Source organism: Manacus candei, unplaced genomic scaffold (genome assembly GCF_025592945.1).
Source record: "Manacus candei isolate 608988 ecotype Guabito, Panama unplaced genomic scaffold, ASM2559294v1 h1tg000077l, whole genome shotgun sequence".
NCBI lineage: Eukaryota > Metazoa > Chordata > Aves > Passeriformes > Pipridae > Manacus > Manacus candei.
Window position 1 is genome coordinate 1 of NW_026138125.1, and position 24,824 is coordinate 24,824.

A 24,824-nucleotide genomic window follows, 5' to 3' on the forward strand; every position below is an offset into this window, starting at 1 on the left:
CTGCCTTCTCTCTTCTGCCTTCTCTCTTCTGCCTTCTCTCTTCTGCCTTCTCTCTTCTGCCTTCTCTCTTCTGCCTTCTCTCTTCTGGCTTCTTTTATCTTGTTCCTCTCTTCTGCCTTCTCTCTTCTGTCTTCTTTTATCTTGTTCCTCTCTTCTGCCTTCTCTCTTCTGTCTTCTTTTATCTTGTTCCTCTCTTCTGCCTTCTCTCTTCTGTCTTCTTTTTATCTTGTTCCTCTCTTCTGCCTTCTCTCTTCTGTCTTCTTTTTATCTTGTTCCTCTCTTCTGCCCTTCTCTCTTCTGTCTCCTTTTTATCTTGTTCTCTCTCTCTTCTGCCTTCTCTCTTCTGTCTCCCTTATTATCTTGTTTCTCTCTTCTGCCTTCTCTCTTCTGTCTTCTTTTTATCTTGTTTCTCTCTTCTGCCTTCTCTCTTCTGTCTTCTTTTTATCTTGTTTCTCTCTTCTGCCTTCTCTCTTCTGCCTTCTTTCTTCTGCCTTCCCTCTTCAGGCTTCTCTCTTCTGGCTTCCCTCTTCTGGCTTCCCTCTTCTGGCTTCTCTCTTCTGGCTTCTCTCTTCTGGCTTCCCTCTTCTGGCTTCCCTCTTCTGGCTTCTCTCTTCTGGCTTCCCTCTTCTGGCTTCCCTCTTCTGGCTTCTCTCTTCTGGCTTCTCCTCTTCTGGCTTCTCTCTTCTGCCTTCTCTCTTCTGGCTTCTCTCTTCTGGCTTCTCTCTTCTGCCTTCTCTCTTCTGGCTTCTCTCTTCTGGCTTCTCTCTTCTGTCTTCTCTCTTCTGGCTTCTCTCTTCTGGCTTCTCTCTTCTGGCTTCTCTCTTCTGTCTGTCTTCTCTCGTCCGTCTGTCTTCTCTCGTCCGTCTGTCTTCTCTCGTCCGTCTGTCTTCTCTCGTCCGTCTGTCTTCTCTCGTCCGTCTGTCTTCTCTCGTCCGTCTGTCTTCTCTCGTCCGTCTGTCTTCTCTCGTCCGTCTGTCTTCTCTCGTCCGTCTGTCTTCTCTCGTCCGTCTGTCTTCTCTCGTCCGTCTGTCTTCTCTCGTCTGTCTTCTCTCGTCTGTCTTCTCTCGTCTGTCTTCTCTCGTCTGTCTTCTCTCGTCTGTCTTCTCTCGTCCGTCTGTCTTCTCTCGTCCGTCTGTCTTCTCTCGTCCGTCTGTCTTCTCTCGTCCGTCTGTCTTCTCTCGTCCGTCTGTCTTCTCTCGTCCGTCTGTCTTCTCTCGTCCGTCTGTCTTCTCTCGTCCGTCTGTCTTCTCTCGTCCGTCTGTCTTCTCTCGTCCGTCTGTCTTCTCTCGTCCGTCTGTCTTCTCTCGTCCGTCTGTCTTCTCTCGTCCGTCTGTCTTCTCTCGTCCGTCTGTCTTCTCTCGTCCGTCTGTCTTCTCTCGTCCGTCTGTCTTCTCTCGTCCGTCTGTCTTCTCTCGTCCGTCTGTCTTCTCTCGTCCGTCTGTCTTCTCTCGTCCGTCTGTCTTCTCTCGTCCGTCTGTCTTCTCTCGTCCGTCTGTCTTCTCTCGTCCGTCCGTTCTTTCTTCTGCCTTCTTTCTTCTGCCTTCTTTCTTCTGGCTTCTTTTTATCTTGTTTCTTTCTTCTGCCTTCTTTCTTCTGCCTTCTTTCTTCTGCCTTCTTTCTTCTGCCTTCTTTCTTCTGCCTTCTTTCTTCTGCCTTCTTTCCTCTGCCATCTTTCTTCTGCCTTCTTTCTTCTGCCTTCTTTCCTCTGCCTTCTTTCCTCTGCCTTCTTTCCTCTGCCTTCTTTCCTCTGCCTTCTTTCTTCTGCCTTCTTTCTTCTGCCTTCTTTCTTCTGCCTTCTTTCTTCTGCCTTCTTTCTTCTGCCTTCTTTCCTCTGCCATCTTTCTTCTGCCTTCTTTCTTCTGCCTTCTTTCTTCTGCCTTCTGTCTTCTGGCTTCTCTCTTCTGGCTTCTTTCTTCTGCCTTCTGTCTTCTGGCTTCTCTCTTCTGGCTTCTTTCTTCTGGCTTCTCTCTTCTGGCTTCTCTCTTCTGCCTTCTTTCTTCTGCCTTCTTTCTTCTGCCTTCTTTCTTCTGCCTTCTTTCTTCTGCCTTCTCTCTTCTGCCTTCTCTCTTCTGCCTTCTTTCTTCTGCCTTCTCTCTTCTGCCTTCTCTCTTCTGCCTTCTTTCTTCTGCCTTCTCTCTTCTGCCTTCTTTCTTCTGCCTTCTTTCTTCTGCCTTCTCTCTTCTGCCTTCTCTCTTCTGCCTTCTTTCTTCTGCCTTCTTTCTTCTGCCTTCTTTCTTCTGCCTTCTTTCTTCTGCCTTCTTTCTTCTGCCTTCTTTCTTCTGCCTTCTTTCTTCTGCCTTCTTTCTTCTGCCTTCTTTCTTCTGCCTTCTTTCTTCTGCCTTCTTTCTTCTGCCTTCTTTCTTCTGCCTTCTTTCTTCTGCCTTCTTTCTTCTGCCTTCTTTCTTCTGCCTTCTTTCTTCTGCCTTCTTTCTTCTGCCTTCTTTCTTCTGCCTTCTTTCTTCTGCCTTCTTTCTTCTGCCTTCTTTCTTCTGCCTTCTTTCTTCTGCCTTCTTTCTTCTGCCTTCTTTCTTCTGCCTTCTTTCTTCTGCCTTCTTTCTTCTGCCTTCTTTCTTCTGCCTTCTTTCTTCTGCCTTCTTTCTTCTGCCTTCTTTCTTCTGCCTTCTTTCTTCTGCCTTCTTTCTTCTGCCTTCTTTCTTCTGCCTTCTTTCTTCTGCCTTCTTTCTTCTGCCTTCTTTCTTCTGCCTTCTTTCTTCTGCCTTCTTTCTTCTGCTTCTTTCTTCTGCCTTCTTTCTTCTGCCTTCTTTCTTCTGCCTTCTTTCTTCTGCCTTCTTTTTATCTTGTTTCTTTCTTCTGCCTTCTTTCTTCTGCCTTCTTTCTTCTGCCTTCTTTCTTCTGCCCTCTTTCTTCTGCCTTCTTTCTTCTGCCTTCTTTCTTCTGCCTTCTTTCTTCTGCCTTCTTTCTTCTGCCTTCTTTCTTCTGCCTTCTTTCTTCTGCCTTCTTTCTTCTGCCTTCTTTCTTCTGCCTTCTTTCTTCTGCCTTCTTTCTTCTGCCTTCTTTCTTCTGCCTTCTTTCTTCTGCCTTCTTTCTTCTGCCTTCTTTCTTCTGCCTTCTTTCTTCTGCCTTCTTTTTATCTTGTTTCTTTCTTCTGCCTTCTTTCTTCTGCCTTCTTTCTTCTGCCTTCTTTCTTCTGCCTTCTTTCTTCTGCCTTCTTTCTTCTGCCTTCTTTCTTCTGCCTTCTTTCTTCTGCCTTCTTTCTTCTGCCTTCTTTCTTCTGCCTTCTTTCTTCTGTCTTCTTTCTTCTGCCTTCTTTCTTCTGCCTTCTTTCTTCTGCCTTCTTTCTTCTGCCTTCTCTCTTCTGCCTTCTCTCTTCTGCCTTCTCTCTTCTGCCTTCTCTCTTCTGCCTTCTCTCTTCTGTCTTCTCTCTTCTGTCTTCTTTCTTCTGTCTTCTTTCTTCTGTCTTCTTTCTTCTGTCTTCTTTCTTCTGTCTTCTTTCTTCTGTCTTCTTTCTTCTGTCTTCTTTCTTCTGTCTTCTTTCTTCTGTCTTCTTTCTTCTGTCTTCTTTCTTCTGTCTTCTTTCTTCTGTCTTCTTTCTTCTGTCTTCTTTCTTCTGTCTTCTTTCTTCTGTCTTCTTTCTTCTGTCTTCTTTCTTCTGTCTTCTTTCTTCTGTCTTCTTTCTTCTGTCTTCTTTCTTCTGTCTTCTTTCTTCTGTCTTCTTTCTTCTGTCTTCTTTCTTCTGTCTTCTTTCTTCTGTCTTCTTTCTTCTGTCTTCTTTCTTCTGTCTTCTTTCTTCTGTCTTCTTTCTTCTGTCTTCTTTCTTCTGTCTTCTTTCTTCTGTCTTCTTTCTTCTGTCTTCTTTCTTCTGTCTTCTTTCTTCTGTCTTCTTTCTTCTGTCTTCTTTCTTCTGTCTTCTTTCTTCTGTCTTCTTTCTTCTGTCTTCTTTCTTCTGTCTTCTTTCTTCTGTCTTCTTTCTTCTGTCTTCTTTCTTCTGTCTTCTTTCTTCTGTCTTCTTTCTTCTGTCTTCTTTCTTCTGTCTTCTTTCTTCTGTCTTCTTTCTTCTGTCTTCTTTCTTCTGTCTTCTTTCTTCTGTCTTCTTTCTTCTGTCTTCTTTCTTCTGTCTTCTTTCTTCTGTCTTCTTTCTTCTGTCTTCTTTCTTCTGTCTTCTTTCTTCTGTCTTCTTTCTTCTGTCTTCTTTCTTCTGTCTTCTTTCTTCTGTCTTCTTTCTTCTGTCTTCTTTCTTCTGTCTTCTTTCTTCTGTCTTCTTTCTTCTGTCTTCTTTCTTCTGTCTTCTTTCTTCTGTCTTCTTTCTTCTGTCTTCTTTCTTCTGTCTTCTTTCTTCTGTCTTCTTTCTTCTGTCTTCTTTCTTCTGCCTTCTTTCTTCTGCCTTCTTTCTTCTGCCTTCTTTCTTCTGCCTTCTTTCTTCTGCCTTCTTTCTTCTGCCTTCTTTCTTCTGCCTTCTTTCTTCTGCCTTCTTTCTTCTGCCTTCTTTCTTCTGCCTTCTTTCTTCTGCCTTCTTTCTTCTGCCTTCTTTCTTCTGCCTTCTTTCTTCTGCCTTCTTTCTTCTGCCTTCTTTCTTCTGCCTTCTTTCTTCTGCCTTCTTTCTTCTGCCTTCTTTCTTCTGCCTTCTTTCTTCTGCCTTCTTTCTTCTGCCTTCTTTCTTCTGTCTTCTTTCTTCTGTCTTCTTTCTTCTGTCTTCTTTTTATCTTGTTTCTTTCTTCTGCCTTCTTTCTTCTGCCTTCTTTCTTCTGCCTTCTTTCTTCTGCCTTCTTTCTTCTGCCTTCTTTCTTCTGCCTTCTTTCTTCTGCCTTCTTTCTTCTGCCTTCTTTCTTCTGCCTTCTTTCTTCTGCCTTCTATCTTCTGCCTTCTTTCTTCTGCCTTCTTTCTTCTGCCTTCTTTCTTCTGCCTTCTTTCTTCTGCCTTCTTTCTTCTGCCTTCTTTCTTCTGCCTTCTTTCTTCTGCCTTCTTTCTTCTGCCTTCTTTCTTCTGCCTTCTTTCTTCTGCCTTCTTTCCTCTGCCATCTTTCTTCTGCCTTCTTTCTTCTGCCTTCTTTCCTCTGCCTTCTTTCCTCTGCCTTCTTTCCTCTGCCTTCTTTCCTCTGCCTTCTTTCCTCTGCCTTCTTTCCTCTGCCTTCTTTCCTCTGCCTTCTTTCCTCTGCCTTCTTTCCTCTGCCTTCTTTCCTCTGCCTTCTTTCCTCTGCCTTCTTTCCTCTGCCTTCTTTCCTCTGCCTTCTTTCCTCTGCCTTCTTTCTTCTGCCTTCTTTCTTCTGCCTTCTTTCTTCTGCCTTCTTTCTTCTGCCTTCTTTCTTCTGCCTTCTTTCTTCTGCCTTCTTTCTTCTGCCTTCTTTCTTCTGCCATCTTTCCTCTGCCTTCTTTCCTCTGCCTTCTTTCTTCTGCCTTCTTTCCTCTGCCTTCTTTCCTCTGCCTTCTTTCCTCTGCCTTCTTTCCTCTGCCTTCTTTCCTCTGCCTTCTTTCTTCTGTCTTCTTTCTTCTGTCTTCTTTCTATTGTCTTCTTTCTTCTGTCTTCTTTCTTCTGTCTTCTTTCTTCTGTCTTCTTTCTTCTGCCTTCTTTCTTCTGCCTTCTTTCTTCTGCCTTCTTTCTTCTGCCTTCTTTCTTCTGCCTTCTTTCTTCTGTCTTCTTTCTTCTGCCTTCTTTCTTCTGCCTTCTTTCTTCTGCCTTCTTTCTTCTGCCTTCTTTCTTCTGCCTTCTTTCTTCTGCCTTCTTTCTTCTGCCTTCTTTCTTCTGCCTTCTTTCTTCTGCCTTCTTTCTTCTGCCTTCTTTCTTCTGCCTTCTTTCTTCTGCCTTCTTTCTTCTGCCTTCTTTCTTCTGCCTTCTTTCTTCTGCCTTCTTTCTTCTGCCTTCTTTCTTCTGCCTTCTTTCTTCTGCCTTCTTTCTTCTGCCTTCTTTCTTCTGCCTTCTTTCTTCTGCCTTCTTTCTTCTGCCTTCTTTCTTCTGCCTTCTTTCTTCTGCCTTCTTTCTTCTGCCTTCTTTCTTCTGCCTTCTTTTTATCTTGTTTCTTTCTTCTGCCTTCTTTCTTCTGCCTTCTTTCTTCTGCCTTCTTTCTTCTGCCTTCTTTCTTCTGCCTTCTTTCTTCTGCCTTCTTTCTTCTGCCTTCTTTCTTCTGCCTTCTTTCTTCTGCCTTCTTTCTTCTGCCTTCTTTCTTCTGCCTTCTTTCTTCTGCCTTCTTTCTTCTGCCTTCTTTCTTCTGCCTTCTTTCTTCTGCCTTCTTTCTTCTGCCTTCTTTCTTCTGTCTTCTTTCTTCTGCCTTCTTTCTTCTGTCTTCTTTCTTCTGTCTTCTTTCTTCTGTCTTCTTTTTATCTTGTTTCTTTCTTCTGCCTTCTTTCTTCTGCCTTCTTTCTTCTGCCTTCTTTCTTCTGCCTTCTTTCTTCTGCCTTCTTTCTTCTGCCTTCTTTCTTCTGCCTTCTTTCTTCTGCCTTCTTTCTTCTGCCTTCTTTCTTCTGCCTTCTTTCTTCTGCCTTCTATCTTCTGGCTTCTTTCTTCTGGCTTCTTTCTTCTGGCTTCTGTCTTCTGGCTTCTGTCTTCTGCCTTCTTTCTTCTGCCTTCTTTCTTCTGCCTTCTTTCTTCTGCCTTCTTTCTTCTGCCTTCTTTCTTCTGCCTTCTTTCTTCTGCCTTCTTTCTTCTGCCTTCTTTCTTCTGCCTTCTTTCTTCTGCCTTCTTTCTTCTGCCTTCTTTCTTCTGCCTTCTTTCTTCTGCCTTCTTTCTTCTGCCTTCTTTCTTCTGCCTTCTTTCTTCTGCCTTCTTTCTTCTGCCTTCTTTCTTCTGCCTTCTTTCTTCTGCCTTCTTTCTTCTGCCTTCTTTCTTCTGCCTTCTTTCTTCTGCCTTCTTTCTTCTGCCTTCTTTCTTCTGCCTTCTTTCTTCTGCCTTCTTTCTTCTGCCTTCTTTTTATCTTGTTTCTTTCTTCTGCCTTCTTTCTTCTGCCTTCTTTCTTCTGCCTTCTTTCTTCTGCCTTCTTTCTTCTGCCTTCTTTCTTCTGTCTTCTTTCTTCTGTCTTCTTTCTTCTGTCTTCTTTCTTCTGTCTTCTTTCTTCTGTCTTCTTTCTTCTGTCTTCTTTCTTCTGTCTTCTTTCTTCTGTCTTCTTTCTTCTGTCTTCTTTCTTCTGTCTTCTTTCTTCTGCCTTCTTTCTTCTGCCTTCTTTCTTCTGCCTTCTTTCTTCTGCCTTCTTTCTTCTGCCTTCTTTCTTCTGCCTTCTTTCTTCTGCCTTCTTTCTTCTGTCTTCTTTCTTCTGTCTTCTTTCTTCTGTCTTCTTTCTTCTGTCTTCTTTCTTCTGTCTTCTTTCTTCTGTCTTCTTTCTTCTGTCTTCTTTCTTCTGCCTTCTTTCTTCTGCCTTCTTTCTTCTGCCTTCTTTCTTCTGCCTTCTTTCTTCTGTCTTCTTTCTTCTGTCTTCTTTCTTCTGCCTTCTTTCTTCTGCCTTCTTTCTTCTGCCTTCTTTCTTCTGCCTTCTTTCTTCTGCCTTCTTTCTTCTGCCTTCTTTCTTCTGCCTTCTTTCTTCTGCCTTCTTTCTTCTGCCTTCTTTCTTCTGCCTTCTTTCTTCTGCCTTCTTTCTTCTGCCTTCTTTCTTCTGCCTTCTTTCTTCTGCCTTCTTTCTTCTGCCTTCTTTCTTCTGCCTTCTTTCTTCTGCCTTCTTTCTTCTGCCTTCTTTCTTCTGCCTTCTTTCTTCTGCCTTCTTTCTTCTGCCTTCTTTCTTCTGCCTTCTTTCTTCTGCCTTCTTTCTTCTGCCTTCTTTCTTCTGCCTTCTTTCTTCTGCCTTCTTTCTTCTGCCTTCTTTCTTCTGCCTTCTTTCTTCTGCCTTCTTTCTTCTGCCTTCTTTCTTCTGCCTTCTTTTTATCTTGTTTCTTTCTTCTGCCTTCTTTCTTCTGCCTTCTTTCTTCTGCCTTCTTTCTTCTGCCTTCTTTCTTCTGCCTTCTTTCTTCTGCCTTCTTTCTTCTGCCTTCTTTCTTCTGCCTTCTTTCTTCTGCCTTCTTTCTTCTGCCTTCTTTCTTCTGCCTTCTTTCTTCTGCCTTCTTTCTTCTGCCTTCTTTCTTCTGCCTTCTTTCTTCTGCCTTCTTTCTTCTGCCTTCTTTCTTCTGCCTTCTTTCTTCTGTCTTCTTTCTTCTGCCTTCTTTCTTCTGTCTTCTTTCTTCTGTCTTCTTTCTTCTGTCTTCTTTTTATCTTGTTTCTTTCTTCTGCCTTCTTTCTTCTGCCTTCTTTCTTCTGCCTTCTTTCTTCTGCCTTCTTTCTTCTGCCTTCTTTCTTCTGCCTTCTTTCTTCTGCCTTCTTTCTTCTGCCTTCTTTCTTCTGCCTTCTTTCTTCTGCCTTCTATCTTCTGGCTTCTTTCTTCTGGCTTCTTTCTTCTGGCTTCTGTCTTCTGGCTTCTGTCTTCTGGCTTCTGTCTTCTGGCTTCTTTCTTCTGCCTTCTTTCTTCTGCCTTCTTTCTTCTGCCTTCTTTCTTCTGCCTTCTTTCTTCTGCCTTCTTTCTTCTGCCTTCTTTCTTCTGCCTTCTTTCTTCTGCCTTCTTTCTTCTGCCTTCTTTCTTCTGCCTTCTTTCTTCTGCCTTCTTTCTTCTGCCTTCTTTCTTCTGCCTTCTTTCTTCTGCCTTCTTTCTTCTGCCTTCTTTCTTCTGCCTTCTTTCTTCTGCCTTCTTTCTTCTGCCTTCTTTCTTCTGCCTTCTTTCTTCTGCCTTCTTTCTTCTGCCTTCTTTTTATCTTGTTTCTTTCTTCTGCCTTCTTTCTTCTGCCTTCTTTCTTCTGCCTTCTTTCTTCTGCCTTCTTTCTTCTGTCTTCTTTCTTCTGTCTTCTTTCTTCTGTCTTCTTTCTTCTGTCTTCTTTCTTCTGTCTTCTTTCTTCTGTCTTCTTTCTTCTGTCTTCTTTCTTCTGTCTTCTTTCTTCTGTCTTCTTTCTTCTGTCTTCTTTCTTCTGTCTTCTTTCTTCTGCCTTCTTTCTTCTGCCTTCTTTCTTCTGCCTTCTTTCTTCTGCCTTCTTTCTTCTGCCTTCTTTCTTCTGCCTTCTTTCTTCTGCCTTCTTTCTTCTGTCTTCTTTCTTCTGTCTTCTTTCTTCTGTCTTCTTTCTTCTGTCTTCTTTCTTCTGTCTTCTTTCTTCTGTCTTCTTTCTTCTGTCTTCTTTCTTCTGTCTTCTTTCTTCTGTCTTCTTTCTTCTGTCTTCTTTCTTCTGTCTTCTTTCTTCTGTCTTCTTTCTTCTGTCTTCTTTCTTCTGTCTTCTTTCTTCTGTCTTCTTTCTTCTGTCTTCTTTCTTCTGTCTTCTTTCTTCTGTCTTCTTTCTTCTGTCTTCTTTCTTCTGTCTTCTTTCTTCTGTCTTCTTTCTTCTGCCTTCTTTCTTCTGCCTTCTTTCTTCTGCCTTCTTTCTTCTGCCTTCTTTTATCTGCCTTCTTTCTTCTGCCTTCTTTCTTCTGCCTTCTTTCTTCTGCCTTCTTTCTTCTGCCTTCTTTCTTCTGCCTTCTTTCTTCTGCCTTCTTTCTTCTGCCTTCTTTCTTCTGCCTTCTTTCTTCTGCCTTCTTTCTTCTGCCTTCTTTCTTCTGCCTTCTTTCTTCTGCCTTCTTTCTTCTGCCTTCTTTCTTCTGCCTTCTTTCTTCTGCCTTCTTTCTTCTGCCTTCTTTCTTCTGCCTTCTTTCTTCTGCCTTCTTTCTTCTGCCTTCTTTCTTCTGCCTTCTTTCTTCTGCCTTCTTTCTTCTGCCTTCTTTCTTCTGCCTTCTTTCTTCTGCCTTCTTTCTTCTGCCTTCTTTCTTCTGTCTTCTTTCTTCTGCCTTCTTTCTTCTGCCTTCTTTCTTCTGCCTTCTTTCTTCTGCCTTCTTTCTTCTGCCTTCTTTCTTCTGCCTTCTTTCTTCTGCCTTCTTTCTTCTGCCTTCTTTCTTCTGCCTTCTTTCTTCTGCCTTCTTTCTTCTGCCTTCTTTCTTCTGCCTTCTTTCTTCTGCCTTCTTTCTTCTGCCTTCTTTCTTCTGCCTTCTTTCTTCTGCCTTCTTTCTTCTGCCTTCTTTCTTCTGCCTTCTTTCTTCTGCCTTCTTTCTTCTGCCTTCTTTCTTCTGCCTTCTTTCTTCTGCCTTCTTTCTTCTGCCTTCTTTCTTCTGCCTTCTTTCTTCTGCCTTCTTTCTTCTGCCTTCTTTCTTCTGCCTTCTTTCTTCTGCCTTCTTTCTTCTGCCTTCTATCTTCTGGCTTCTTTCTTCTGGCTTCTTTCTTCTGGCTTCTTTTTATCTTGTTTCTTTCTTCTGCCTTCTTTCTTCTGCCTTCTTTCTTCTGCCTTCTTTCTTCTGCCTTCTTTCTTCTGCCTTCTATCTTCTGGCTTCTTTCTTCTGGCTTCTTTCTTCTGGCTTCTTTTTATCTTGTTTCTTTCTTCTGCCTTCTTTCTTCTGCCTTCTTTCTTCTGCCTTCTTTCTTCTGCCTTCTTTCTTCTGCCTTCTTTCTTCTGCCTTCTTTCTTCTGCCTTCTTTCTTCTGCCTTCTTTCTTCTGCCTTCTTTCTTCTGCCTTCTTTCTTCTGTCTTCTTTCTTCTGTCTTCTTTCTTCTGTCTTCTTTCTTCTGTCTTCTTTCTTCTGCCTTCTTTCTTCTGCCTTCTTTCTTCTGCCTTCTTTCTTCTGCCTTCTTTCTTCTGCCTTCTTTCTTCTGCCTTCTTTCTTCTGCCTTCTTTCTTCTGCCTTCTTTCTTCTGCCTTCTTTCTTCTGCCTTCTTTCTTCTGCCTTCTTTCTTCTGCCTTCTTTCTTCTGCCTTCTTTCTTCTGCCTTCTTTCTTCTGCCTTCTTTCTTCTGCCTTCTTTCTTCTGCCTTCTTTCTTCTGCCTTCTTTCTTCTGCCTTCTTTCTTCTGCCTTCTTTCTTCTGCCTTCTTTCTTCTGCCTTCTTTCTTCTGCCTTCTTTCTTCTGCCTTCTTTCTTCTGCCTTCTTTCTTCTGCCTTCTTTCTTCTGCCTTCTTTCTTCTGCCTTCTTTCTTCTGCCTTCTTTCTTCTGCCTTCTTTCTTCTGCCTTCTTTCTTCTGCCTTCTTTCTTCTGCCTTCTTTCTTCTGCCTTCTTTCTTCTGCCTTCTTTCTTCTGCCTTCTTTCTTCTGCCTTCTATCTTCTGGCTTCTTTCTTCTGGCTTCTTTCTTCTGGCTTCTTTTTATCTTGTTTCTTTCTTCTGCCTTCTTTCTTCTGCCTTCTTTCTTCTGCCTTCTTTCTTCTGCCTTCTTTCTTCTGCCTTCTTTCTTCTGCCTTCTTTCTTCTGCCTTCTTTCTTCTGCCTTCTTTCTTCTGCCTTCTTTCTTCTGCCTTCTTTCTTCTGCCTTCTTTCTTCTGCCTTCTTTCTTCTGCCTTCTTTCTTCTGCCTTCTTTCTTCTGTCTTCTTTCTTCTGCCTTCTTTCTTCTGTCTTCTTTCTTCTGTCTTCTTTTTATCTTGTTTCTTTCTTCTGCCTTCTTTCTTCTACCTTCTTTCTTCTGCCTTCTTTCTTCTGCCTTCTTTCTTCTGCCTTCTTTCTTCTGCCTTCTTTCTTCTGCCTTCTTTCTTCTGCCTTCTTTCTTCTGCCTTCTTTCTTCTGCCTTCTATCTTCTGGCTTCTTTCTTCTGGCTTCTTTCTTCTGGCTTCTGTCTTCTGGCTTCTGTCTTCTGCCTTCTGTCTTCTGCCTTCTTTCTTCTGCCTTCTTTCTTCTGCCTTCTTTCTTCTGCCTTCTTTCTTCTGCCTTCTTTCTTCTGCCTTCTTTCTTCTGCCTTCTTTCTTCTGCCTTCTTTCTTCTGCCTTCTTTCTTCTGCCTTCTTTCTTCTGCCTTCTTTCTTCTGCCTTCTTTCTTCTGCCTTCTTTCTTCTGCCTTCTTTCTTCTGCCTTCTTTCTTCTGCCTTCTTTCTTCTGCCTTCTTTCTTCTGCCTTCTTTCTTCTGCCTTCTTTCTTCTGCCTTCTTTCTTCTGCCTTCTTTCTTCTGTCTTCTTTCTTCTGTCTTCTTTCTTCTGTCTTCTTTCTTCTGCCTTCTTTCTTCTGCCTTCTTTCTTCTGCCTTCTTTCTTCTGCCTTCTTTCTTCTGCCTTCTTTCTTCTGCCTTCTTTCTTCTGCCTTCTTTCTTCTGCCTTCTTTCTTCTGTCTTCTTTTTATCTTGTTTCTTTCTTCTGCCTTCTATCTTCTGCCTTCTTTCTTCTGCCTTCTTTCTTCTGCCTTCTTTCTTCTGCCTTCTTTCTTCTGCCTTCTTTCTTCTGCCTTCTTTCTTCTGCCTTCTTTCTTCTGCCTTCTTTTTATCTTGTTTCTTTCTTCTGCCTTCTTTCTTCTGCCTTCTTTCTTCTGCCTTCTTTCTTCTGCCTTCTTTCTTCTGCCTTCTTTCTTCTGCCTTCTTTCTTCTGCCTTCTTTCTTCTGCCTTCTTTCTTCTGCCTTCTTTCTTCTGCCTTCTTTCTTCTGCCTTCTTTCTTCTGCCTTCTTTTTATCTTGTTTCTTTCTTCTGCCTTCTTTCTTCTGCCTTCTTTCTTCTGCCTTCTTTCTTCTGCCTTCTTTCTTCTGCCTTCTTTCTTCTGCCTTCTTTCTTCTGCCTTCTTTCTTCTGCCTTCTTTCTTCTGCCTTCTTTCTTCTGCCTTCTTTTTATCTTGTTTCTTTCTTCTGCCTTCTTTCTTCTGCCTTCTTTCTTCTGCCTTCTTTCTTCTGCCTTCTTTCTTCTGCCTTCTTTCTTCTGCCTTCTTTCTTCTGCCTTCTTTCTTCTGCCTTCTTTCTTCTGCCTTCTTTCTTCTGCCTTCTTTCTTCTGCCTTCTTTCTTCTGCCTTCTTTCTTCTGCCTTCTTTCTTCTGCCTTCTTTCTTCTGCCTTCTTTCTTCTGCCTTCTTTCTTCTGCCTTCTTTCTTCTGCCTTCTTTCTTCTGCCTTCTTTCTTCTGCCTTCTTTCTTCTGCCTTCTTTTTATCTTGTTTCTTTCTTCTGCCTTCTTTCTTCTGCCTTCTTTCTTCTGCCTTCTTTCTTCTGCCTTCTTTCTTCTGCCTTCTTTCTTCTGCCTTCTTTCTTCTGCCTTCTTTCTTCTGCCTTCTTTCTTCTGCCTTCTTTCTTCTGCCTTCTTTCTTCTGCCTTCTTTCTTCTGCCTTCTTTCTTCTGCCTTCTTTCTTCTGCCTTCTTTCTTCTGCCTTCTTTCTTCTGCCTTCTTTCTTCTGCCTTCTTTCTTCTGCCTTCTTTCTTCTGCCTTCTTTCTTCTGCCTTCTTTCTTCTGCCTTCTTTCTTCTGCCTTCTTTCTTCTGCCTTCTTTCTTCTGCCTTCTTTCTTCTGCCTTCTTTCTTCTGCCTTCTTTCTTCTGCCTTCTTTCTTCTGCCTTCTTTCTTCTGCCTTCTTTCTTCTGCCTTCTTTCTTCTGCCTTCTTTCTTCTGCCTTCTTTCTTCTGCCTTCTTTCTTCTGCCTTCTTTCTTCTGCCTTCTTTCTTCTGCCTTCTTTCTTCTGCCTTCTTTCTTCTGCCTTCTTTCTTCTGCCTTCTTTCTTCTGCCTTCTTTCTTCTGCCTTCTTTCTTCTGCCTTCTTTTTATCTTGTTTCTTTCTTCTGCCTTCTTTCTTCTGCCTTCTTTCTTCTGCCTTCTTTCTTCTGCCTTCTTTCTTCTGCCTTCTTTCTTCTGCCTTCTTTCTTCTGCCTTCTTTCTTCTGCCTTCTTTCTTCTGCCTTCTTTCTTCTGCCTTCTTTCTTCTGCCTTCTTTCTTCTGCCTTCTTTCTTCTGCCTTCTTTCTTCTGCCTTCTTTCTTCTGCCTTCTTTCTTCTGCCTTCTTTCTTCTGCCTTCTTTCTTCTGCCTTCTTTCTTCTGCCTTCTTTCTTCTGCCTTCTTTCTTCTGCCTTCTTTCTTCTGCCTTCTTTCTTCTGCCTTCTTTTTATCTTGTTTCTTTCTTCTGCCTTCTTTCTTCTGCCTTCTTTTTATCTTGTTTCTTTCTTCTGCCTTCTTTCTTCTGCCTTCTTTTTATCTTGTTTCTTTCTTCTGCCTTCTTTCTTCTGCCTTCTTTCTTCTGCCTTCTTTCTTCTGCCTTCTTTCTTCTGCCTTCTTTCTTCTGCCTTCTTTCTTCTGCCTTCTTTATTCTGCCTTCTTTCTTCTGCCTTCTTTCTTCTGCCTTCTTTCTTCTGCCTTCTTTCTTCTGCCTTCTTTCTTCTGCCTTCTTTCTTCTGCCTTCTTTCTTCTGCCTTCTTTCTTCTGCCTTCTTTCTTCTGCCTTCTTTCTTCTGTCTTCTTTCTTCTGTCTTCTTTCTTCTGTCTTCTTTCTTCTGTCTTCTTTCTTCTGTCTTCTTTCTTCTGTCTTCTTTCTTCTGTCTTCTTTCTTCTGTCTTCTTTCTTCTGTCTTCTTTCTTCTGTCTTCTTTCTTCTGCCTTCTTTCTTCTGCCTTCTTTCTTCTGCCTTCTTTCTTCTGCCTTCTTTCTTCTGCCTTCTTTCTTCTGCCTTCTTTCTTCTGCCTTCTTTCTTCTGTCTTCTTTCTTCTGTCTTCTTTCTTCTGTCTTCTTTCTTCTGTCTTCTTTCTTCTGTCTTCTTTCTTCTGTCTTCTTTCTTCTGTCTTCTTTCTTCTGTCTTCTTTCTTCTGTCTTCTTTCTTCTGTCTTCTTTCTTCTGCCTTCTTTTTATCTTGTTTCTTTCTTCTGCCTTCTTTCTTCTGCCTTCTTTTTATCTTGTTTCTTTCTTCTGCCTTCTTTCTTCTGCCTTCTTTCTTCTGCCTTCTTTCTTCTGCCTTCTTTCTTCTGCCTTCTTTCTTCTGCCTTCTTTCTTCTGCCTTCTTTCTTCTGCCTTCTTTCTTCTGCCTTCTTTCTTCTGCCTTCTTTCTTCTGCCTTCTTTCTTCTGCCTTCTTTCTTCTGCCTTCTTTCTTCTGCCTTCTTTCTTCTGCCTTCTTTCTTCTGCCTTCTTTCTTCTGTCTTCTTTCTTCTGTCTTCTTTCTTCTGTCTTCTTTCTTCTGTCTTCTTTCTTCTGTCTTCTTTCTTCTGTCTTCTTTCTTCTGTCTTCTTTCTTCTGTCTTCTTTCTTCTGTCTTCTTTCTTCTGTCTTCTTTCTTCTGTCTTCTTTCTTCTGTCTTCTTTCTTCTGTCTTCTTTCTTCTGTCTTCTTTCTTCTGTCTTCTTTCTTCTGTCTTCTTTCTTCTGTCTTCTTTCTTCTGTCTTCTTTCTTCTGTCTTCTTTCTTCTGTCTTCTTTCTTCTGTCTTCTTTCTTCTGTCTTCTTTCTTCTGTCTTCTTTCTTCTGTCTTCTTTCTTCTGTCTTCTTTTTATCTTGTTTCTTTCTTCTGCCTTCTTTCTTCTGCCTTCTTTCTTCTGCCTTCTTTCTTCTGCCTTCTTTCTTCTGGCTTCTATCTTCTGGCTTCTTTCTTCTGGCTTCTTTCTTCTGGCTTCTTTCTTCTGGCTTCTTTCTTCTGGCTTCTTTCTTCTGGCTTCTTTTTATCTTGTTTCTTTCTTCTGCCTTCTTTCTTCTGCCTTCTTTCTTCTGCCTTCTTTCTTCTGCCTTCTTTCTTCTGCCTTCTTTCTTCTGCCTTCTTTCTTCTGCCTTCTTTCTTCTGCCTTCTTTCTTCTGCCTTCTTTCTTCTGCCTTCTTTCTTCTGCCTTCTTTCTTCTGTCTTCTTTCTTCTGTCTTCTTTTTATCTTGTTTCTTTCTTCTGCCTTCTTTCTTCTGCCTTCTTTCTTCTGCCTTCTTTCTTCTGCCTTCTTTCTTCTGCCTTCTTTCTTCTGCCTTCTTTCTTCTGCCTTCTTTCTTCTGCCTTCTTTCTTCTGCCTTCTTTCTTCTGCCTTCTTTCTTCTGCCTTCTATCTTCTGCCTTCTATCTTCTGTCTTCTTTCTTCTGCCTTCTTTCTTCTGCCTTCTTTCTTCTGTCTTCTTTCTTCTGCCTTCTTTCTTCTGTCTTCTTTTTATCTTGTTTCTTTCTTCTGCCTTCTATCTTCTGCCTTCTTTCTTCTGCCTTCTTTCTTCTGCCTTCTTTCTTCTGCCTTCTTTCTTCTGCCTTCTTTCTTCTGCCTTCTTTCTTCTGCCTTCTTTCTTCTGCCTTCTTTCTTCTGCCTTCTTTCTTCTGCCTTCTATCTTCTGCCTTCTATCTTCTGCCTTCTATCTTCTGTCTTCTTTCTTCTGCCTTCTTTCTTCTGCCTTCTTTCTTCTGCCTTCTTTCTTCTGCCTTCTTTCTTCTGCCTTCTTTCTTCTGCCTTCTTTCTTCTGTCTTCTTTTTATCTTGTTTCTTTCTTCTGCCTTCTTTCTTCTGCCTTCTTTCTTCTGCCTTCTTTCTTCTGCCTTCTTTCTTCTGCCTTCTTTCTTCTGCCTTCTTTCTTCTGCCTTCTGTCTTCTGCCTTCTTTCTTCTGCCTTCTTTCTTCTGCCTTCTTTCTTCTGCCTTCTTTCTTCTGCCTTCTATCTTCTGCCTTCTTTCTTCTGCCTTCTTTCTTCTGCCTTCTTTCTTCTGTCTTCTTTCTTCTGTCTTCTTTCTTCTGTCTTCTTTCTTCTGTCTTCTTTCTTCTGTCTTCTTTCTTCTGTCTTCTTTCTTCTGTCTTCTTTCTTCTGTCTTCTTTCTTCTGTCTTCTTTCTTCTGTCTTCTTTCTTCTGTCTTCTTTCTTCTGTCTTCTTTCTTCTGTCTTCTTTCTTCTGTCTTCTTTCTTCTGTCTTCTTTCTTCTGTCTTCTTTCTTCTGTCTTCTTTCTTCTGTCTTCTTTCTTCTGTCTTCTTTCTTCTGTCTTCTTTTTATCTTGTTTCTTTCTTCTGCCTTCTTTCTTCTGCCTTCTTTCTTCTGCCTTCTTTCTTCTGCCTTCTTTCTTCTGCCTTCTTTCTTCTGCCTTCTATCTTCTGGCTTCTTTCTTCTGGCTTCTTTCTTCTGGCTTCTGTCTTCTGGCTTCTGTCTTCTGGCTTCTTTCTTCTGGCTTCTTTCTTCTGGCTTCTTTCTTCTGGCTTCTTTCTTCTGGCTTCTTTCTTCTGGCTTCTTTCTTCTGTCTTCTTTCTTCTGTCTTCTTTCTTCTGTCTTCTTTCTTCTGTCTTCTTTCTTCTGTCTTCTTTCTTCTGTCTTCTGTCTTCTGTCTTCTGTCTTCTGTCTTCTGTCTTCTGTCTTCTGTCTTCTGTCTTCTGTCTTCTGTCTTCTTTCTTCTGTCTTCTTTCTTCTGTCTTCTTTCTTCTGTCTTCTTTCTTCTGTCTTCTTTTTTTTTGTTTCTTTCTTCTGTCTTCTGTCTTCTGTCTTCTGTCTTCTGTCTTCTTTCTTCTGTCTTCTTTCTTCTGTCTTCTTTCTTCTGTCTTCTTTCTTCTGTCTTCTTTCTTCTGTCTTCTTTCTTCTGTCTTCTTTCTTCTGTCTTCTTTCTTCTGTCTTCTTTCTTCTGTCTTCTTTCTTCTGTCTTCTTTCTTCTGTCTTCTTTCTTCTGTCTTCTTTCTTCTGTCTTCTTTCTTCTGTCTTCTTTCTTCTGTCTTCTTTCTTCTGTCTTCTGTCTTCTGTCTTCTGTCTTCTGTCTTCTGTCTTCTGTCTTCTGTCTTCTGTCTTCTTTCTTCTGTCTTCTTTCTTCTGTCTTCTTTCTTCTGTCTTCTTTCTTCTGTCTTCTTTCTTCTGTCTTCTTTCTTCTGTCTTCTTTCTTCTGTCTTCTTTCTTCTGTCTTCTTTCTTCTGTCTTCTTTCTTCTGTCTTCTTTCTTCTGTCTTCTTTCTTCTGTCTTCTTTCTTCTGTCTTCTTTCTTCTGTCTTCTTTCTTCTGTCTTCTTTCTTCTGTCTTCTTTCTTCTGTCTTCTGTCTTCTTTCTTCTGTCTTCTGTCTTCTGTCTTCTTTCTTCTGTCTTCTTTCTTCTGTCTTCTGTCTTCTGTCTTCTGTCTTCTGTCTTCTGTCTTCTGTCTTCTGTCTTCTGTCTTCTGTCTTCTGTCTTCTGTCTTCTTTCTTCTGTCTTCTTTCTTCTGTCTTCTTTCTTCTTTTTTCTTCTTGTTTCTTTCTTCTGTCGTCTTTCTTCTCTCTTCTTTCTTCTCTCTTCTTTCTTCTCTCTTCTTTCTTCTCTCTTCTTTCTTCTGTCTTCTTTCTTCTGTCTTCTTTCTTCTCTCTTCTTTCTTCTCTCTTCTTTCTTCTCTCTTCTTTCTTCTCTCTTCTTTCTTCTCTCTTCTTTCTTCTCTCTTATTTCTTCTCTCTTATTTCTTCTCTTCTTTCTTTTCTCTTCTTTCTTTTTTCTTCTTCTGTCTTCTGTCTTCGTTCTTCTGTCTTCTGTCTTCTTTCTTATTTCTTTCGTTTTTCCTTGTTTCCTTTTTTCTTTTTTCTTGTTTCTTGTTTCTTTGTTTCTTTGTTTCTTTGTTTCCTTGTTTCCTTTTTTCTTTGTTTCCTTGTTTCCTTGTTTCTTTGTTTCTTTTTTCTTCTTTTTTCTCTTTCTTTTTTCTTTTTTCTTTTTTCTTTTTTTTCTTTTTTCTTTTTTTTTTTCTTTTTCTTTTTTTTTCTTGTTTCTTTGTTTCTTGTTTCTTGTTTCTTTTATTTTCTTTTTTCTTTGTTTCTTTTTCTTTTTTTCTATTTCCTTGTTTCTTTTTCTTTGTTTCTTGTTTCTTTGTTACTCTTTTCTTGTTTCTTTTCTCTTGTTTCTTTGTTTCTTATTTCTTTGTTTCTTGTTTCTTTGTTTCTTGTTTCTGTTTCTTGTTTCTTTGTTTCTTGTTTCTTTGTTTCTTGTTTCTTTGTTTCTTGTTTCTTTGTTTCTTGTTTCTTTGTTTCTTGTTTCTTTGTTTCTTGTTTCTTTGTTTCTTGTTTCTTTGTTTCTTGTTTCTTTGTTTCTTGTTTCTTTGTTTCTTGTTTCTTTGTTTCTTGTTTCTTTGTTTCTTGTTTCTTTGTTTCTTGTTTCTTTGTTTCTTGTTTCTTTGTTTCTTGTTTCTTTGTTTCTTGTTTCTTTGTTTCTTGTTTCTTTGTTTCTTGTTTCTTTGTTTCTTGTTTCTTTGTTTCTTGTTTCTTTGTTTCTTGTTTCTTTGTTTCTTGTTTCTTTGTTTCTTGTTTCTTTGTTTCTTGTTTCTTTGTTTCTTGTTTCTTTGTTTCTTGTTTCTTTGTTTCTTGTTTCTTTGTTTCTTGTTTCTTTTATATTCTTTTTTCTTGTTTCTTTTTTCTTTTTTTGTTTATTTTTTTTTGTTTCTTTTTTCTTTGTTTCTTTTTTCTTTGTCTCTTTCTCTTTCTCTTTCTTTGTTTCTTTGTTTCTTCTTTCTTTTATATTCTTTTTTCTTTGATTCTTTTTTCTTGTTTCTTTTTCCTTTCTTTATTCTTTGTTTCTTTATTCTTTTTTTCTTTATTCTTTGTTTCTTTATTCTTTGGTTCTTTTTCTTTGGTTCTTTTTCGTTGGTTCTTTTTCTTTGGTTCTTGTTTCTTTTATATTTTCTTTTTCTTTTTTCTTTTATTTTCTTTTTTCTTTTTTCTTTTATTACTTCTTTTCTTTTTTCTTTTATTTTCTTTTTTTTTTTATTTTCTTTTTTCTTTATTTCTTTTTTCTTCTTTGTTCTTTGTACTTCTTTGTTTATTGTTCTGTTTTCTGTTTTTCTTTTTCTTTTTTTCTTTTTTGTTTTTTTTTCATTCTTTTTTATTTTTCTTTTTTCTTTTTTCTTTTTTCTTTTTTCTTTTTTCTTTTTTCTTTTTTCTTTTTTCTTTTTTCTTTTTTCTTTTTTCTTTTTTCTTTTTTTTTTCTTTATTTCTTTTTTATTTTTCTTTTTTCTTTGTTTCTTTTTTCTCTTTTTTCTCTTTTTTCTCTTTTTCTTTTTTATTCTTTTTTTCTTTTTTCTTTTTTCTTTTTTTCTTATTTTTTTCTTTTTTTCTCTTTTTTCTCTTTTTTCTTTTTTTCTTTTTAATAATTCTTTGGCCTTGCCTTGTCTTGTGGGGCCTAAAAGCAGGTTACCTTTCAGCAGTTGACAGGATAATCTCTCACTGATGAGAGCAGTAACTCCCACAGCACCACACCAGGGAACACTGCCCTTTACTTTGTCAGCTCCTTCCCCCTGTTTTTATGCTCTTTGGCTTGAGAGTGGGGAATGTTTATTGAGCTTAGACCCCAAGAGAAGCAGTACTTCACACACAGCAAACTGCAGCTGTGTGGCTAGCAAATAATTTGGTATCAGTGACTTTAAAGCTACATCTACCCATCTCTTCAAGAAGTTCAATATTGCTGTTGATATCCTCACAATTATTTTATTTTCCTGCAGATTTTTACAACTATGTAGGTATGAAGTCAGATGTTATTTTGATCCTCCTCTGCATCTGGATAACAATGCCCTGAGGAACATCCTTGAAACATTATAGATGCACACTTTTCTGTCAAAGAACAAGTATAAAACAGTGGGTATAAGAAACCACAGGGTCTTTCTGAGCTATGATACTATTGTGCAAATGCAGTTCCCATTCCAGGAGTGCAAGGTATTCCCTTTATTTTGCCTCTGCAGGGCAGTGATAGCTTTTGCAGCATGCAAGTCTAAACATAAATACCCTTTGTCCTTCCAGGGCAAATTGTGAATATTTCCGTTGTTGCAGGCTCTGCCTTGCTGGACTCTCTGCTCTGCTGACAATGTGCTGAGCTGCTTGGGAACAATCGAGAAGTTCAGAGGATGGAGGTGGCTGCTGCTTAATTGCTGTGGGTTTCAGTCTGTTTCCCTTTTAATTCTAGTAAGTGAAGCACTCAGTACCTACCCATAGTGTCTGTGGCATTTCTCAACACAGTGGCTTGTGGGACATAATGTTAGAGGAATAGTTTAGGGGAAAAGACTGACTACTTTCAAAGGGGAAATCACAACTCTAATAACCATTCAGAAAATGTAAAACTTCTAACTGTCCACCTGCTAACAGCTTCTTATTAAGCAGCAGCACTTACTGTCTGTTTGCTCCTGTCAGAGTTTAGCTGAGTGCTGTCAACTTAAAGCCAGGCTCTCAGATGACATTTATTGGTTTAAACTGTGGACAAGTCCCCTGCAGAGACAAAATTTACACTGACACAGAATCAAGATGGTGCACAGTCAGCTTTGCCCTTTGCAGCCTTTCCTTCATGAGAAAGGACTGTGACCCCCAAGGACATTAAAGAAAAAAAAAGTTAATTTCAGATAGGTTGCAGTCCTCCAGGCAGTGAGAGGGAAGAACTACTTGTGATCTGTTACTCTGGACATCACTGATGGGGGATTTAAAATTAATAGTGGTGAGCTCTTGGGAAAATAAATAAACTAGCTCTAGACAGTATAGCAAGTCCCAGACTTCAGTTTACTAATTTTGCTTTGGATCAGTTGTGTAATTTCATTGCACTTGATAAGAGACTTAGCATCTTCCTTAGGCTGGTCTTGTCAAATGTAGAGTTGACTGAGGATTTGCATAAGAGAGTTTAGGAGGAAAAAGTTCACTGCTATTGTGAGACACAGCTCAGATTCATGCTGTACTGACAGGGTTTGATCTTGATTCTGGATGAACATCTGAATGGCATATTGTAGGTTGGACATGTCAGAGGGACACTCTTTTCAAACCAAGAGAGACATGGATATTATTTTTGTTGGCAGGACTGAAAATCACTTATAAAAAGTCTTTCTTCTGTCTTGTTTCCTTAATTTGGGCCACTTTCTTGTAGACTGTGGATGAAATTAAATAAATGGCCTCTCTTCATCATCACACCCTATCAATGGGAAACCACATGTTAAATAGAGCTCATCTTTGTGGTGGGAGGCACTGTGTACTCTCATGGCATCTCAGTTACTGTCATTTCTCTGGGGGTTATTGCTGACTGACCATCTCAGCACAGCTTGCATGGAAGCAACACAGTTGCCCATGGATTTAATGGATATTAAAGCCCATGTGGGTGTCAAAATAGTTTATTATATTTGAAGAGTTTTTATTTTGCTTTAAATGAGCTTTATTGGGGTGTGTGTGTATATTGTTCTGAATAGGCTTTGTGATATTCTGAGGCATGGGAAAAATGTGCAAGTCTCTCTTTCCAGAACACACTTCATTTTGTTTTTACTTGGGGACCTGTTCTGCAGGAAAACTGACAAAAGAAGGAAATGGGAGACACAATACATCTCAATCTTGTGTGTATGTGTGCATGGAGTAGTTAACTGGGTGTTTTATCTTGTTGAAGTCAGATCTACAGATTCATCAGTTTCTTTCTCTTAGCTCATTTGGAAACTGAATGCTCTCTGTTCATTTAAAAAGAAAAATAAAATGGTTGCATTTAATAACTCTATCAGTATTTCATGGAAGTATGTTTTGGAGCTCAGTGCTTCCCAGGATGTTCCTGCTTTGTGTACAATGGGGTAAGGTGACTATGCCCATCACTGTGAAGGAAATAGGCTTAAATTTTTTTTTTTTTTTAAATAACACGTCATTCTCAACAAATACTGTATGAAAATACAGGTGAGTTTTTGATCAGCTTTCACTTTGCTTCATTGTGGTAGACTAAAAAAATAATTTAATTTGAAGGAGCATTAAGGTATTTGGTTTTAACAAACAGCAAAACAAGATGTTTCTATGTTTCGATGCATTTCTTCTGAAGCTTCCATTTTAGTGAAAGATTAATTGTACCGTCAACTCTTTATCCCAGCCTTAAAAGAAAACTCACTGTACACTATTTGGATTCTAAAGTGCACTTAGATTCCTCCCATCTAATGAACTCCAGTTTGAGTTCTGATTTGTGACTTGAGTGTTTCATAGATATAGAAGCAGAGGACTGATTAAAGCAGTATCACTGGAGCTATTTCTGTTCCTTTTGATATTCCTTCTTAAAACTTGCCTGTTACCTCAAAGGTCTTTGTGCATATCTAAAGGAGATCTGCAGCTGAAACTCCCCAACACTTAAGAATATATTGCAGTGAAAGTACTTGGTTCTAGATGTTTATCATAGCAGAAGTATATTACTGTAGTAATTAAAAGTTGTATGGTAAGACGGGTCTATGTAACATATGGGGCAAATTGGAATGAAAAGCCAAACAATCTCAATAAAAAATATGATTTCCTGATTTATTTTTCTTTTTTTTTTTTTACTTGTTAGAGTGAGAAGTGTGGCAGCTATACGATTATCCCTCCTCATCAGTGGTGAATTTGTTCGTCCTTTCTTAATAGTTGACCACATATTTCTAAGAAGCTGAAAATTATAACATTAAAGGGCTATATGGGGACTATGTGTTTCTGCTCAGACAGGAGTCTGGCGCTTGGTTGGGGCGGAGGGAAGTAGAATGCAGGACACTCTGTCTGGAATGGGCTGGCTGAAGCTGCAGCAGCTGCTGGATCATTGTGGAGTTGAATCGCTTGGAAGAATCCGACGAGTCATAACAGTTTGCTATTTTCCCAAACAGAGCATTTCAAAACTGCTGACTTGACATAACAGCAGCATTTGATGGAACTTCCAGGGAAAACTTTGCTTCTGAACCTCCTAAAACTCCTCTGAAATGCTGTTGACCACAGCAATGAGTTTTGTTTTGACATTAAAGATAGATTTATTGCTCTTAAAGTTTTTCTTCCTCCCAACTTATGAGGTCTTCAAGAGCTGAGATTCAATAATTCTTTGTAAATGGCTACCTCAGCTTTTGATCGAGGCTTCTTAAATCTGATATATTACTAGCACTGAGTGCAACCATATCCCTTCTGTTGTTTCAGAGAAGTGCTGTGTGGGTTTTCTTGCTGACAGGAAGTTGGAGAACCATAAAGGTATGAAAAGCTAGCAAGATTATAGCTGGACTTGATATGAAGTGTTGAAAATTCTCCTTTCCCTAACAGGAGATTTTGCTTTTGGGAGTGGAGATGTAGATCAGAAGCTGCTATTAATGCAATAAAGCTGTTGTTAAAGGCAGAGATCTCTTTGCACGTCACATTGACTTACATGTTCAGCATACTTTTGGCAACAGCTTTCACCTCCCTGGCTGCTTGCTTAGATGCTGTTTCCTTTGCTCTTCATGTATTCCTGTACTCTGTGCGTGCAGCAGGCACCACTTTGTCTGGTGTGTTGTCATGTAGTGCATGCTGATGTTGTCAAGATTTGAGTGAGTTTCTGAGTTTATCAGTTCTCATGGATTGAGTAGGACTGCTATTCCCTCAAGCTCTTTGGTTCATGGGAGTCTTATTTGTTGTCTCCCAACAAACTTTTTTTCTCTCTAGAAACATTTTTCTCTTTATTCTGTTGTTTTCCCACAGTTATTTCTCCATTGATACCCAAAGTGCCTGCAGAGCCTGGTCACAGGCATTCACATGGGAGAGGACTCTCAGATTAGGTGAATATAGGCAATTTTTCCATCCCTAGTAACAACTGCACAGAATCAAGGAATGGGTAAGGTTGGAAGGGACCACAGTATGTCATCTGGTCCAACCTCCCCGCTCAAGCAGAGTTGTCCTAGAGCACATGGCACAAGACTGAGTCCAGGCAATTCTTGGGTACCTCCAACAAGGGAGACCCCACAGATTCCCTGGGCAACCTGTTCCCATGTGCAGTCACCCACCCAGTAAAGAAGTTCTCCGTCATTTTCAGGTGGAACTTCCTGAAAGTTATTCCTGAAAAATATTTCTCAAGAAGTGGTTTATCTGTGAAGCTGTGTGAAACTTGGAGAGTAATTCTGGAAGAAAAGAAGGGGAAAAAAACCATGCTTTGTTTCATGTAAAAGTTTCCAGCTCAAAACTTTGAGAACAACATATACATGGTTTCAAGACAGGCTACCTTCCTTCCACAAACATCTCGCTATCCCTGGTCAGTTTTTCTGTCACTGAAAAGTAAGTTTCAAGTGCTGCCATGTCAGCCTATTAACTCACCCCGGTACAACTCAGCACTTTGTTGTCTTCCCATGGACCTCCTGTTTACCATGTCTCATTTCTTTCTCTTTCCAGTAGATTAGGTGAATTTTTATTGTTTTCTTTCAGTTCTAGTTATTCTCTGAAGGATGGCAAACAGTCTACTCTTACATGTCACTACTATTTTTCAGTCTTTCTCTTTTTTCTTTTTCCTTGTCCCTCTTTTTCTCCATCTGATTTTTCTTCCTGACTGAATTTTCGTCCTTGACAAAAATTTGTCTGCACTTGTTTTCTCCCACTCTCCCA

At 39.9% G+C, this 24,824-nt stretch overlaps 3 protein-coding genes and 1 pseudogene across 3 annotated transcripts; all 4 read right to left on the minus strand.

The window, feature by feature from the left end:
• Positions 1 to 220: 220 nt before the first annotated feature.
• On the minus strand, positions 221 to 3,899 carry LOC127481170 (trichohyalin-like; the record flags this gene model as incomplete). Its single annotated transcript, XM_051810092.1, has 3 exons — positions 221 to 344; positions 1,101 to 1,533; positions 2,984 to 3,899. Coding segments are annotated over 3 exons (1,473 nt in total), but the record flags the coding sequence as incomplete, so codon positions are not given.
• Positions 3,900 to 4,105: 206 nt separating this feature from the next.
• LOC127481171 (trichohyalin-like) lies at positions 4,106 to 7,088 on the minus strand (the record flags this gene model as incomplete). The annotated part of the gene is made up of 3 exons (XM_051810093.1): positions 4,106 to 4,387; positions 5,408 to 6,343; positions 6,720 to 7,088. Coding segments are annotated over 3 exons (1,587 nt in total), but the record flags the coding sequence as incomplete, so codon positions are not given.
• A 129-nt stretch (positions 7,089 to 7,217) lies between these two features.
• LOC127481173 (trichohyalin-like) lies at positions 7,218 to 9,186 on the minus strand (annotated as a pseudogene).
• A 4,278-nt stretch (positions 9,187 to 13,464) lies between these two features.
• LOC127481264 (trichohyalin-like) lies at positions 13,465 to 24,521 on the minus strand (the record flags this gene model as incomplete). The annotated part of the gene is given in 6 exon segments (XM_051810325.1): positions 13,465 to 13,747; positions 13,798 to 14,566; positions 14,683 to 15,253; positions 15,392 to 16,440; positions 16,748 to 17,280; positions 24,448 to 24,521. Coding segments are annotated over 6 exon segments (3,279 nt in total), but the record flags the coding sequence as incomplete, so codon positions are not given.
• Between the last annotated feature and the right edge of the window lie 303 nt (positions 24,522 to 24,824).